Raw genomic sequence first — 15,875 nt, 5'->3', positions numbered from 1 at the left:
CGTGGCCTAATGGTTAGAGAGTCGGACTCCCAATCGAAAGGTTGTGAGTTCGAGTCCCGGGCCGGCAGGAATTGTGGGTGGGGGGAGTGCATGTACAGTTCTCTCTCCACCTTCAATACCACGACTTAGGTGCCCTTGAGCAAGGCATCGAACCCCCAACTGCTCCCTGGGCGCCGCAGCATAAATGGCTGCCCACTGCTCCGGATGTGTGCTCACAGTGTGTGTGTGTGTTCACTGCTCTGTGTGTGTGCATTTCGGATGGGTTAATGCAGAGCACAAATTCTGAGTATGGGTCACCATACTTGGCTGAATGTCACTTCACTTCACTTTAGTTACCTGAGTAAGAGTAAAAGAGTATCGGATAAAAAATCTACTCAAGTAGTTACTAATTACTTTGGGTCATATATACTGAGCCTATTTTTATTTAGAAATATAGATAAAATGTATGTAATATATGTGTGTGTGTCATCCTTTACTCCAATTTATGTAATTTATTATAAAACCCTGTCTGTTTACTTAAGTAACAGATATAGGTGTCATGCCATAACATATTTTTAATACGACTGACTTTATATTAAATGTGAATTTAACATTGAAAGTTAATGTGATATAAATATTGCTACTAATCTTTCATTGTTCAGAAAGAGAGCAAATAACATTTACATTATTAAAGATCATTTTCACTGACAGTCTAGATTTCAATCACTCTCAGAAACTCCCATTAAAATCACTGAAACTGTTAACACTGTGAAATCAATATCTTAATTAAAGATTCGTACACACATCTGCACTTTGTTGTTTCTGACGAGAGAATTCGCTAGAAAGAGATATTCAGTCAGTGAGCGAGTGAAGGAAGCACCGGCATTTTAGCGATGACTCATCGGAACGCCTCTGATTGGCCAATGCTTTAATAAGCTCAAAAGAATCATGTGTGATTCGTTATAATGCGCAGTGCTGTAAAAACGCATCTATCTCTGGCTCAGCGCCAGCAAGCGAACACAGATCTGAATTTAGCAGCTGATGATATGACTTGCTGAACGTACTCGCACCGGTGTGATTGTATTAAAATTAATAAAATCTTAATCGGCTATTTTTTGTCTTTTGGAAGCTGCATTCAACTTGACTCCCCTCTGTTATAAGCCATACACGTACAACAAACTAATGTCACAGTGGTATTACCTGTTGAACAGTAGACAGCACACGCGGTGTTCATCTAATAAGGATCTCCATCGCAAGCAAATAATAGCCTTTGGAGATTTGCTTTCAATTCAGTGCAGTTCCATAGCCACGTTTTCAACACTGCTGATGTTAAACGTTACAACTCTGAGTGAACCACTTCATTCGCTCAGCGCGTGCGGCAGGGAACTGAACGACTCATTCAAACTGATTCATGAACCAATTCACTCGTTTGCCAATTGGTTTGATCAAGCCTTTGAACAGAGTTGACTCAAAAGAATGAATCATTCGCGAATGGGCATCGCTCATTGTCCAGAGAAAAGTAGACGGCGCGTTTGGAATAAACTGAAGCATTTATAACATTTATTGCATTAAGATAAAGTAACGAGAGGAGTGTCCCCCACAGTAACGAAGTAAAAGTACAGATTTTTCCCCAAAAATTTACTCAAGTAAGAGTATAAAGTACCCATCTTTAAATATACTCCGAAAAGTATTAGTTACCCCAAAAAATTACTCAAGTAAATGTAACGAAGTAAATGTAACTCGTTACTACCCACCTCTGGTCGTTACTAGCTTAACAAGTGACAGGTTAAATTGATCTCTTTGTAAATATTTTGATGTTTATGAAATTTCCTCATTTTGTGGTCTTGATGAAGAAACAGCTGCCTTTTTATTGTGCTTGTAGTAAAACCAATACATTTTAAGTTGATTTAAATTTTTATATTTTTAACCCTACTAATATGACCCACAGTTTAATCCTTACATAGTTTTTTTTTCTTTCAGAAACCCAAAATCGTTATCTTTTGAATATGTTGTTACTTTATTTTATGCACAAAATTTTTCAGCCACAAGCAAAGCCGGCTTAAATCTCCTTTGTTTTCCTATTTTCTAGTTGAATTAACTGTCTTGTTTCATCCCTCCAGCTTATAAACACAACAACAAATCCAGTATTTTGATGCATTGATTATATGAATATTATGATTATTCAAAGATATATATGATTTTCAATGTTTAGCGTACAGAAAACTCATTGCTAATACTTGTATCACTCAAATGTCGTTATGTATTAATTACTATATTATCCTTATATTCAGACCAATAGAGTAATACAGATTTTCAATATACATGACACCTTTGCAGTCAGGATTATTTAAGTGCGTAATTATGTTTTGCTTATGGCAGATGGGGTCGACAGGGATTCCATTTTCACAGTCCCGTGTTCATCAAAATAGGCCATAGTCAAAAATGGCAACATAGCTACTCCTAATGAGAACATCTGGACAGAGTTTAGTAAGAAGGTAGAGAACAAGATCACTGCAAATGCTCTATACACTTTCATCAAATTAAAAATACATAACATCTAGACTGCTTTAGGGTTCACTCATGCAAGTGATAATGGAAAAAAGTGGCAGTAGTGATGACATTGATTTTGAGCCAAGGTCCCTTTCCACACAGATCAAAAGATTGCTGGACTTTAGATAATTTATACTAATAAACATCTATTTATTTTGAAAAAGTAAAATAATGATGCTCTGCATCCTTCTAAATACTAAAATAAAAAATAAATAAATAAAATGAGCTGGGAACATTTGGCTGAGTTTAAACGGAGTGACATTATTGCATGACATTGCTACCAATTGGCACTACACAAACAAACAATACAATTTCAGTGTACAGTTGAGGTCATGCATTTAATTAGGCATGTAAAATGGTAAGCGTTTTTCAAAACATGGCGGGATCATAAAAGTTTTTCAATTAATTTTTTTTAAATAATAATAATAATTGAATATAATTTTTATTTAATAATTATTTATTTATTTAATAATTATTTCACTTAAGAATCCAAAATAAAACTAAAAATCTTTTCCTCTTCGAAACTGTTTTGCACTATAATTTGCACCATAAATTTTAAATAAAGTGCATTGTCAAAACTGTTTTATGCGACATCACAACATAGTGACAAACTAACCTAGTTATTGTGTCAGTAAATTAGTGAATGCCATTAAATAAAACTATTTTGGATTTCAGCATTGGAAAAAGAAATTACTGGGGAAATTGATTACTGTAGAACACAGAAAAATTTAAAAAAAAAAAAAAAAAAAAAGCTTATTTATATGCATACTATACTACTATACTTTATTTTTTTGTCAACGTTACATGTAAACAGGAAATTCACATCTGCATGTTCATTTTTACACAGTTCTTACATATGTTATACAGCATATACTGTACTGAACAGACATTTGACACAAAATGACCCCCAGGCAGAAAAGCTCCATAAAAAAGCTGATTGTTGATTGTTACTTTTTTTCAGACATGGATGCAATTAATTACATTTGGGAGAAACTTGAACTTGCTGTTTTAAGAAAAAAATAAAAGAGAATTTGCAAATTGACCCAAAGCAATTAGGGAAAACTGTAATAAGATGGTCAAAAAGGAAAGACCAAATGACCAGTAAACAGAGTTAGATTATCAGTATTATCAAACACCCATGTATTTGCCAAGAGATGTACACTGACCTGATCGCCTTTCTCCAGCATCAAAGTGATTGAATTAGACAATGTTTCATACCGGATACCTGCATCAGTTAGAGCATAGTTGTATAAAATTGTCATTTGATCTCCATTTTTAAAAAGTCTTAGACCCATGGGTTTGGTTGTCTTGTTATGTCCAGAAAGACTGAAGAAATAGACTCCTTTAACAGGTGCTGTGAAAATGCCTGTATAGTATAGGAAAAAATTTACTGTCATATATCACTTGTTTGCAAACATGCTGTGATAACTGCACTTAATTACTTAACTGTAAGGATTCAGAGTGTAATTTAAATATGCAAGATGAAATAATATAAATACCACATACCAGTGCCCGTGTTGTAATGTGACCCAGCATTCACAAAGACATTTTGGTAAACAAGTGTGACATCTGTACCGAAGGGCCCAACATCTCCTCTGTTTCCGAGTGAAGCAGCAAATGCTACGTTATGTTCTTCTGTGTGATAAATCAGAAATGACATTGATTCAACATAATACTGTAACTAATGCTGTCTTCACGTGCTATTTGAATGATCGTAAATTCAAGTTTCCTAGTCACAAATTGGACATGAACGGCCTCCATAGTCCTATTTACAACTGAGAAACTCTTAATACCCGAGTTTCACAGTTGGGCAAGCCATAAACTTTAAATATGGCAGAGGAGAAAAACTTAGCAGTAGACCGTAGTAGTGTACTTTTTTTTTTTTCTCACAACATCTACATTGCTTTCTCCTGCCATTACAGTCATGTATATTTACATATTATACTTCACCATTTAATGCATATTGTATGTATTGAACACTGCAAAAATAGCATTTTTGTTACTGAAATTTAAGAATTGTCAGCCAGAATATCTAAATAGCACTGTGAATGTTTATGACTACCAATGAATGGGACGCTTCGTTTTTATTCAAAACCTGTCAGATATTGACTAAATATCTTCTAATCTATACCTTTTGGGTGAAATAAAATATTCCCAAGAAACAAGCAAGAATGCATATGCTGTCGACCATGATTTCTGTTCTTTTCGACAATAAAGCACTTGAACACGGCAAACTCATATTACAAATCAGAAGTGGCTACTAGGATGTTTTCGATAGCACACATAGGCAGCTTTACAATTTGTTTAACTATGCATAAAAGTTTTGAATTCTTACTATTCGGTATAACTTTAAAAGGCTGCTCCCCACATTGACAGAACACTTTTTTTTCATAGCACTACACTACTTTTGTAAGAATTTTTTTGTTTAACTTTGCATCTTGCGACCTTACTGAATGTTTTTATCCTGTTCCACATCCCGTGTCTTGAATTTTTTCAAAGCAGAAATGCATTCTGTGTGAACCAGCCCTTACAGTACCTTTTCTCCTAAACTGTTCCTGCTCCAAACTGGCCTTAAAAGACTGAAGAGTGGAGCTCAGCTCTGCCAACAGTGGGTAAAGGCCTGTGATGAGGCAGGACTGTTGATTCCCGGCAGCACCACTCTCCACAGGTAGTCTGCTCCTGCCAGTCTGTTCTTCCCTCTCCTCCTGTGGCTCAGACATACTGCTGCAGTTACAGCTGAACAGCACAATCAGCAGCAGATACAGAATGCTATAGGACATTATTAGGCTATATGAAGATGCAGATTGCTAAACACAAATCAGTTTCAGTAGCCAGATAGCGTCTGTCTGTGGACTTTAAGAGATGGGTTTTATAGGACAGGGGATGTGGAAATAGTTGACAAACTGGCCAAACAGGCAATGCAACATAAGAGTTGATGTTCATTTAAGGAAGATTTGATAAACACAGGAATAAATGTAGTGGAAAGTAGAATTTAAATTATTTTATTTATTTATTTATTTTTTTCCATTGGTGCTGCACAGTAGTCCAGTTGGTGGTGGCAATACACTGTAAGTTGGCTTGTCAACCATCATTAAATAGTTGCAAGAACAAGAAGATGGCTGCTTGTATAGAGACTATGGTGGAAAATGGAAAGCAATCTGATACTGATTTGATATTTTATTCCATGTGGATTAATGTTTTACTCATATTGAGAAAAGAATATATATTTCAATATTTCACTTGGCCGGCAGTTCAACTACATTAAAACTTTTATACACAATCAGTGTTGGGGGTAACACATTACAAGTATGAGTTATGTAATCAGATAACTTTTTAAATTTACAAGAAAATATCTAAGTTACTTTTTCAAAAAAGTCCATTTATTGACTGACAAGTCTCCTGTCCCCATATTGGGAGAAATCAGAAGTACAGAGGCATTGTGTGCACTGTGTGAACATGATGTAGTCCTAGACTAAATGTGAATGTGCATTAAATCCCAATCACTAAAAAACAGATTTAGTATTCATCAAAATTAATTAAACCGTGAAATGCAAACTCAGAATATGATGCAAACCAGCAAAAATTAAATATGTTAACAAAAATGTATCTAATCCCCTTTTTATTAAAGGAATGCTGACCTTTTTTATTTATTTAGGTTTTTTTTTAATAGGCTAATTTTTCAACTCACTTATAGTTAAACAGTTGAGTTTTACCGTTTTCGAATCCATTCAGCCGATCTCCTGGTCTGGCAGTAGCATAGCTTAGCATAGGCTAGGAACTATACTCTCATTCTCGTGTTATTATCAAGGAACTTTGCTGCTGTACCATGGGTGCAGTAGCCGCGGTGATATTACGCAGCACCTGAAAATAGTCCCCCATGGTACAGCAGCAAAGCAAAAACTATTTCCAGAAAAGTGTTTCTTTAATTAATGTCTTTGCTGCTGACCTTTAAAGGGACACTTCACCCATTTGCATTTAGCTTTGTATTGTTAGAAACCCAGTCATATATTATAATGATCATGGATTTTCCCTTTATTTTTCCCTGAGATGGGAGAAATAAGGATTTAAGTGTTTTACTTCCTGCTTATTATGACGTAAAAATCGTCATTTTGCGTCATAATAAGCAGGAAGTCAAAATTCATTGAAAAGTGTAGACTACAAACACAAGCTTATTATTATTCCAGGGGGTGGGACCCACTCACCCTACAGGCCTATTACAGATCAGTAGGTGGGACTAAACTTACAGAAACGAAAATGAAAATTCGCCGTCTTGTTTGGAAGCTATGTAGCTAAGCTAACAAGCGCTTATGGAGTCAGATTTACGAGAATGGCTGGAGGAACAACTCATGATATGGAAGAAGAGGATTTTCAAAGTCTGTTGCTCGAAACAGATGTTCGTGGCTATCTATACGAGCCACAATATAGCGCAGAGCAGCTGAGGCTGATGGAGGAACAGGAGGAGGCGGCGGCTGCAGCCGAGGCCGGAGACCTGCCTGTCGCGTCCGAGGAGCCCGGGCATGCTCGAGCTGGTGCGGATTGGTGGTGCCTGTGCTCTCGTTGTGCGCCTACGGACACAGAGCTAGAGTCCGTCTGCTGCCAAGAACTTCAAAGATGCCAATTTCTCCTCGAAGAAATGTCTGAGGCAGACAAGGACACGGATGTTTGCGTTGTGAACCATCCTAGTTTCGCCCCGCATATGGACAGAGGCGTCCTGGAGACATATTTCAGAATTCCGAAGGTAAACTGGAAACGCCAGCCGAAGCCTGCAGGGACAAATGGACGTCTAACTGTAAAGTAAGTGTTTCAATTTTATTTATTATTCATTTCATGAAATGTACACAATTTCTTCAAGCATTATTATCACGAAATGTTTTCCGGTTAATAAGTTACGTAACGTCAACTGTAAACTGTTTGTGCAGTACCTTTTTTAATGCACAAAAAGCTTACTGTGGCATTGTTTACTACTGTGGCACGTAAGTACCATACATCGCTAACTGTGTCCTCAATGTCTCAATGTTCTGGATTAGTGGGAGTGGCTTGTGGAGCTGTGCAAATGTGTTGCATTGTGGGAGTTGTGGTTTTCCATACAAATGAGCCCTAAAGTTACTTTCTGTAATAACTCGGTCAAAAAGGCACCAAATTCGAAAATTTTAATAGATTTCGACTACATATATGACCCACTTTCAATGAAGATCAATGTTCCCACGGGTGAAATGCTCCTTTAATGATCCAGTTCAATCATACTAATAGGCAAAAATAACTTTAGATAATCTAACAATTGTGCTTCATTGTTTTTGTTTCTTTTCATTATTGCTGAAGAATGTTGAACCTTTTTCTTCTGTGTTCTATTGTAGAGATGTGAATTTACTTTTCCTCCAGCATGAGGTTTATTCATTACACTTTTTGGTGTGTAGGCCCTGCTCGTATTTAAAAAAAAATAATGCAAAAGTAATGTAATGCATTTCTTTCCATAAAAAGTAATGTAATGAGTTACTTATTTTAGAGAGTAATGCAATATTGTAATGCATTACTTTTAAAAGTAACTTTCCCCAACAATGCACGCAAAGAAAATAACAGCGTCAAAAGGTTAAAAAACGCCTCTAGGTTACGAATGTAACCCTAGTTCCTCTGAGAAACGAGACACTGCGTCGAACGCTTTGGGGAAACGCCTTTGGCAAGATCAACTCTGAATATTGTGTGCAATCTGTACAATGGAAGGGTGTGATGTCACAGGCGTGGTGACGTAGCAACCAGGAAGCTATAAAGGCACATGCCACGCAGCTGACTTCAGCTTCGAGTAGGGAAGCAAGCACCGGCAGGGGTGCCGGGAGTATGGCTCAGCGACGCAGCATCTCGTTCCTTCGAGGATCTAGGGTTACATTCGTAACCTAGAGGCTTTCCTCTTCAGGAACTCGAGCTGCGTCGAACGCTTTGGGGAACGATATGCCAATGCTGCCAGACTACCAAGCCCCTGCCTCGTGTGTATCCAAGGAGCACCGCTAAGGCAAGAGGACAGAAGAGTCAGGAGCGGCTCACATATCAAGATTGTAAAATCTGGCAAATGTAGAGGGCGTGGACCATCCTGCAGCATTGCAGATGTCCAAGAGGGACACACCTGCTAGAAAGGCCTTAGAGGCAGCCCTACCCCGAGTAGAGTGAGCTTTGGCTCCCAAAGGAAGGGGAAGATCAGAGGACTCATAGGAGACATTGATAGACTCGACTATCCAACGACTAAGGGTCTTCTTAGAGGCAGGAAGCCCCTTTTTAGAAGGACCGTAGCAAACAAGCAATTGGTCAGATTTTCTCCACAGGGCAGCTCTGTGGATGTATGCGTCCAGCGCTCAAACTGGACACATACAGTTTAGCTTCTCCTGGTCTGGCTCCCGAAAGGGAGGAGGGCAGAAGGCCTGCAGTACTATGGGTTGTGGCGTAACAGAGGGAACTTTAGGAACATAACCCGCTCGAGGGTATAAGAATGCTTTGGCCATACTAGGGGCAAAGTCTAAGTAGGTAGGCCTGAAGATCTCCAACTCTCTTGAGAGAGGTGATAGCCAGTAACAGAGCAGTCTTAAGGGTCAGTTGTCTATCTGAGATATTTTGTATTGACTCAAATGGAGCTTTACAAAGAGCCTCTAACACCACAACCAAGTCCCACGGGGGAATACGGGACCGTACTGGAGGTTTCAGCCTCTGCGCACCGCAGATGAAAAGTGTAACTAGGGGGTGTCTACCCACTGACTGACCACTGAAAGGGACGTGGTAAGCAGCTAAGGCCACCACTTACACCTTTACGGTGGAGTGAGTTAACCCCGCAGAGTGCCTGCTTGGAGAAACTCAAGAACTGTACCAACTGGGCAGAACTCCCGGGAGCAGAGCGATGGGGGGAAAGGCGTACAGACGAAGCCTCGGCCAGGTCTGTGTCATGGCATGTAGTCCCAGTGGAGCTGGGTGAACTAGAGAGAACCAGAGAGGACATTTTGATGTCTCTTGAGTCGTGAAGAGGTCCTCCTGAGCTTTGCCAAATATCTGCCATATCTGCTCCACCACCTCAGGGTGAAGCATCCATTCCCCGGGCCTTGGCCCCTGGCTCTACAGCATGTTTGCTCCCACATTCAATCTCCCAGTAATATATACTGCTCTTAACGAGAGGAGTTTTCCCTGGGACCACAGGAATATCTGGTATACCAGCTTGTATAAGGGGCGTGAACACAAACCTCCCTGGTGATTGATATAAGAGACCACCGATGTGTTGATGGTGTGCACCATCACATGACGGCCTCTCAGGTCTGGGAGGAAATATCTCAATCCTCGATACACCACTACCATTTCTAGACAATTGATGTGCCATATCAGACGGCGACCACTCCACAGTCCGCGGGCAGGGTGGCCACTCATGACCGCACCCCAACCGGTGAGGGATGCATCAGTCGCTAGCGTTACACGGCAACCAACAGCTCCTTGCACTGGGCCCTGATTCAAGAACCAAGGTTTCTTCCAGATGTCTAAGGCACGAAGGCATCGCCGCGTGACCTTGATAGTTCATAATGGATTCCCCCTCGGGGAAAATCCCTTGGTCTTGAGCCACCACTGCAGGGGTCTCATATGCAGGAGGCCAAAAGGTAGGGTGTTGGACGCAGCTGCCATAAGCCCTAACAGTCTCTGAAACTGCTTGACAGTGAGTGACTGGCCTTCTCTGACTCTCTTGACTGAGGTAAGGATTGACTTGATCCGAGCAGGAGACAGACGTGCCTGCATCGTGGTCAAATCCCACACTATGCCTAGATAGTTGGTTCTCTGAACTGGAGAAAGTACACTCTTCTTGGCGTTCAGTCTCAAACCCAGATAGTGAGCATTTTGAACTCTAGTGACATTACTGAGAGGTTTAGATGACGTAAGTCTAAGATCAGACGCAACCCCCATCCTTCTTTGGAACTATGAAATACCGGCTGTAAAACCCGGACTCCCTGTCTAGAGGAGGGACCACCTCGATGGCCACCTTCCTTAATAGGGTATTCACTTCTTGTTCCATCACCACAGCCTGCTGGGGGCCATCTACTGTCGGTGTAACTCCATTGAACGTCGGTGGTGGACAGCCGAACTGAATGCAATAGCCTCTTTCTACTGTGTGCAGGACCCATTGAGATACATTTGGCAGTAGTTTCCACACTGCTAAATAATGTACTCCGCTATGCTCGCGGGCGGAAATAACTGGGAGTGGCGCTCGCGGGAGACCGCTGCGACCTGAAACACTGGCAGGGTTGGCAGACCGGCCTCCAGAGGGCACTGAGGTGAGACGGGTACCGTATATTGAGGTGGACACCACTCTACCCCAGTGGGGGCTGCCCTCTGGGTCACTGCGCCTCTGCAGCAGGACCTTTTTGTCGAGGACTTCCTAGCTTCGATAATTGCCCTGATTTGGGCTTTCGACACTCTGCTTTTGAGCCTCGCAGTATGAGGAGCTTGCTTGGGTGGTATCTCCCACCCAGATAACCCACGAGCTCATCGATGACATAAGCTCTGCAATGTCATCAGACTTTATCCCCTCTCCCTCATCTACATCTCTCAGCAGGTCAGCTTGATATGCCTTGAGGATGGCCATAGTGTGAAGGCACACCTCCGCCTGACCTGCTGCCACATAGATAGCTCGCAAGCGTCTGCTCGAGCCGGGGCATCGCTCTGTACCATCGCTTATCGAGCCCCGCGACATTGCCATAGTATTCAGAGTCGGGGCCGAAGAGACAGGTGGAATAAGGGTGGTTCCACGATCTTGCTATCTCTTAATGGAGATCGGGAAAAAAGGGAAGGCTCCAGGATGGTGGTGGTTGCCTCGGCCGCAGAAAGCGTTCATCTAATTTACTTTTCTGTGGTTCAGATTTTTTCTCTGCAATCCCAGGCAAACCACGCATAGCCTGTGTGTATCCCCACCCGTAATGTAGCGCGGGCAGAGAGGAACACACAATCTATAACGCGATCTGAAATCGGCCTTCAAATGTCGTGTCTTAGCTTTGCTTTTTGGCATTATGTTGTTTTATTGGACAGACAACAGCAAATAAGACTCACAAGACAGACTTTAGACATGCACACACAGAGCGCTTGCTGAAAGGCGCAAAGCTGAAGTCAGCTGCATGGCACGTGCCTTTATAGCTTCCTGGTCGCTACGTCACCCCGCCTGTGACGTCACACCCTTCCATTGGACAGATTGCACACAATATTCAGAGTTGATCTTGCCAAAGGCGTGTCCCCAAAGCGTTCAATGCAGCTCGAGTTCCTGAAGAGGAACGTATATTATATAATGTTATGGTAAGAAATGTTAAGATCAGGGTCTTCAATCTTTTTACAGTAGATGGATGGAGAGATAGAGCAAGGAATCCCCATATTGTAAAAGATTGAGATTTGCATTCTAGGTCTTGCCTCTAAGACCATCTTTACATTAGTAGGCCTAAACCTAAACCTATCCATAATTTATCACTAAAATCAGGAGGAAATGATAGTTGAATAACAAGATAAGGAAAGCACATAACTCTGGTCATAAGGTTTAAACCAAGCATTTCATGTAAATGTATACACCAATTCTGATTGGTTGCTTGGAATGTTGTTCCAGGATCAACAAGGATGTTGATCCTGGAAAAGTTTAAACTTGGGTGTAATTTTCATGCACAGGAAAACATACCAGAATAAAATATTAGTCTTGTAAGCAAAAAGACATGTTAGTTATGACTTTGAGATTCATGAGTTTAGTAAGATTATCATAGTAAGATTATGTCAGATTATGGGAAAGTCATGGCCTTATTGTTGGAGATTTGGACATGTAATCCAAAGGTTGCGAGTTCGAGTCTCGGGCCGGCAGGAATTGTGGGGGGAGTGAATGTAGGCACAGCTGAAAGCTTCTTCCCATTATTACAATTTTTACATAGGTTCTCAGTGTAGAACAAATGTGACCCTGGACCAAAGGGTCTTAATTTGCTGGGGTATATTATTATTAATAGCCAAAAAAAACATTGTATGGGTCAAAATTATCGATTTTTATTTTATGCCAAAACATTAGAATTTTGAGTAAAGATCATATTCCATTTTAGTAAATTTAATTTGGACAACTTAAAATGCGATTTTCTCAGTATTTATTTATTTATTGCACCCTCAGATTCCAGATTTTCAAATAGTTGTATCTCAGCCAAATATTGTCCTGTCCTAACAAACCATTCATTAATTGAAAGTTTATTTATTAAGCTTTCAGGTGATGTATAAATCTAAATTTTTAAAAATTGACACTTAAGACAGTTTTTGTGATCCATATTTAAAGAGATCACAACACTATTGTGTTGAAAGTGAAAATTAATTGATTTATTTTGTGAATAATGTGTTGTCCCTTTGTTAAGCCATCTAACTGAATTGTAAAACAGTGGCTTTAAGAGAACAGTAAATATGTCACAAAAAGTATTCATTGGACATAGACACAGTTTATAAAAAAGATGATCCAATTCAACCATACTAATAGGCAAAAATTACTTTTGATAAACTAACACTTGTGCTTCATTGTTTTTGTTTTTTGTTTTTTATTGCTGAAGAGTGTTGAACCTTTTTCTTCTGTTTTCTATTGTACAGACATGAATTTACTTTTCCTCCAGCATGAGGTTTATTCATTACACTTTTTGGTGTGTAGGGCTTTTACATTTTCTATAAACAGAACGTATTACATTAAAATCATAAAGCCCTGCTCATATTTAAAAAATAATGCAAAAGGTATGTAATTCATTACTTTCCATAAAAAGTAAGTAATGTAATGAGTTACTTATTTTAGGGAGTAATGCAATATTGTAATGTATTACTTTTAAAAGTAACTTGCCCCAACAATGCAGGCAAAGAAAATAACAGGTTAAAAATGTTGAAAAGCCTGTATTATATAATGTTATAGTAAGAAATGTTAAGACCGGGGTCTTCAAACTTTTTATAGTAGATGGATGGAGAGATAGAGCAAGGAATCCCCATACTGTAAAAGGTCTGGCCTCTAAGACCATCTTTACATTAATAGGCCTAAACTTAACCTGCCCATAATTTATCACTTAAATCAGGAGGAAATGATAGTTGAATTACAAGATAAGGAAAGCACATAACGCTGGTCATAAGATTTAAACCAAGCATTTCATGTAAATTTATACACCAATTCTGATTGGTTGCTTGGAATGTTGTTCCAGGATCAACAAGGATGTTGATCCTGGAACAGTTTACACTTGAGTGTAATTTTCATGCACATGAAAACATACCAGAATAAAATATTAGTCTTGCAAGCAAAAAGACATGTTAGTGACTTTAAAATTCATGAGTTTAGTAAGATTATCATGTCAGATTATGGAAAATCATGGCCTTATTGTTGGAGATTTGGACATGTAATCCAAAGGTTGCAAGTTCAAGACTCACGTCGGCAGGAATTGTGGGAGGAGTGAATGTAGGCACAGCTGAAAGCTTCTTCCCATTGTTTTCATTTTTACATAGGTTCTCAATGTAGAACATATGTGACCCTGGTCCAAAGGGTCTTAAGCCGCTGGGGTATATTATTATCAATAGCCAAAAAAACATTGTATGGGTCAAAATTATCGATTTTTCTTTTATGCCAAAAATCATTAGGATTTTGAGTAAAGATCATGTTCCATGAAGATATTTTGTAAATTTAATTTGAACAACTTAAAATGCGATTTTCTCAGTATTTATTTATTTATTATTTTTTGCACCCTCAGATTCCAGATTTTCAAGTAGTTGTATCTCAGCCAAATATTGCCATGTCCTAACAAGCCATACATTAATTGAAAGCTTATTTATTCAGCTTTCAGGTGATGTATAAATCTTAATTTTGAAAAATTGACACTTAAGACAGTTTTTGTGATCCATATTTAAAGAGATCACAACACTATTGTGTTGAAAGTGAAAATTAATTTATTTATTTTGTGAATAATGTGTTGTCCCTTTGTTAAGCCATCTAACTGAATTGTAAAACAGTGACTTTAAGAGAACAGTAAATATGTCACAAAAAGTATTCATTGGACATAGACACAGTTTATAAAAAAGATGATCCAATTCAACCATACTAATAGGCAAAAATTACTTTTGATAAACTAACAATTGTGCTTCATTGTTTTTGTTTTTTGTTTTTTATTGCTGAAGAGTGTTGAACCTTTTTCTTCTGTTTTCTATTGTACAGACATGAATTTACTTTTTCTCCAGCATGAGGTTTATTCATTACACATTTTGGTGTGTATATAGGGCTTTTACATTTTCTATAAACAGAACATATTACATTAAAATCATAAAGCCCTGCTCATATTTAAAAAATAATGCAAAAGGTATGTAATTCATTACTTTCCATAAAAAGTAAGTAATGTAATGAGTTACTAATTTTAGGGAGTAATGCAATATTGTAATGTATTACTTTTAAAAGTAACTTGCCCCAATAATGCACGCAAAGAAAATAACAGCGTAAAAATGTTGAAAAGCCTGTATTATATAATGTTATAGTAAGAAATGTTAAGACCAGGGTCTTCGAACTTTTTATAGTAGATTGATGGAGAGATAGAGCAAGGAATCCCCATACTGTAAAAGGTCTGGCCTCTAAGACCATCTTTACATTAATAGGCCTAAACCTAAACCTACCCATAATTTATCACTAAAATCAGGAGGAAATGATAGTTGAATTACAAGATAAGGAAAGCACATAACGCTGGTCATAAGATTTAAACCAAGCATTTCATGTAAATTTATACACCAATTCTGATTGGTTGCTTGGAATGTTGTTCCAGGATCAACAAGGATGTTGATCCTGGAACAGTTTACACTTGAGTGTAATTTTCATGCACATGAAAACATAACAGAATAAAATATTAGTCTTGCAAGCAAAAAGACATGTTAGTGACTTTGAGATTCATGATTTTAGTAAGATTATCATGTCAGATTATGGAAAATCATGGCCTTATTGTTGGAGATTTGGACATGTAATCCAAAGGTTGCAAGTTCAAGACTCACGTCGGCAGGAATTGTGGGAGGAGTGAATGTAGGCACAGCTGAAAGCTTCTTCCCATTGTTTTCATTTTTACATAGGTTCTCAATGTAGAACATATGTGACCCTGGTCCAAAGGGTCTTAAGCCGCTGGGGTATATTATTATCAATAGCCAAAAAAACATTGTATGGGTCAAAATTATCGATTTTTCTTTTATGCCAAAAATCATTAGGATTTTGAGTAAAGATCATGTTCCATGAAGATATTTAGTAAATTTAATTTGAACAACTTAAAATGCGATTTTCTCAGTATTTATTTATTTATTTATTCCTCCCTGTTGTCTCTTTGAAATATTTTCTG

At 38.7% G+C, this 15,875-nt stretch overlaps 1 protein-coding gene across 4 annotated transcripts in view; it reads right to left on the bottom strand.

Moving 5' to 3' along the window:
• The window catches only part of LOC132096234 (complement C1q tumor necrosis factor-related protein 6-like), a 59,100-nt gene that overhangs the window by 20,293 nt on the left and 22,932 nt on the right, over positions 1-15,875 (bottom strand). The window contains exons 1-3 of one of the 4 annotated variants that reach the window (XM_059501482.1): positions 5,066-5,379; positions 4,036-4,164; positions 3,330-3,895 (exon numbers count right to left, since the gene is read on the bottom strand). The exons of 1 other annotated variant lie outside the window; for it this stretch is intronic. In XM_059501482.1, the coding sequence (XP_059357465.1) occupies positions 3,606-3,895; positions 4,036-4,164; positions 5,066-5,309 (663 nt within the window). In that variant the 5' untranslated portion in view covers positions 5,310-5,379 and the 3' untranslated portion in view covers positions 3,330-3,605. Of the gene's footprint in view, positions 1-3,329; positions 3,896-4,035; positions 4,165-5,065; positions 5,380-15,875 lie in introns of those variants that run through there. 2 more of the 4 variants (XM_059501480.1, XM_059501481.1) reach the window with 2 other exon arrangements.

This window comes from Carassius carassius, chromosome 20, assembly GCF_963082965.1.
Source record: "Carassius carassius chromosome 20, fCarCar2.1, whole genome shotgun sequence".
NCBI classification, from domain to species: Eukaryota; Metazoa; Chordata; class Actinopteri; order Cypriniformes; family Cyprinidae; genus Carassius; species Carassius carassius.
Note: the sequence above shows the minus strand (reverse complement) of the source record. Positions and strands in the feature narration are given on the sequence as shown.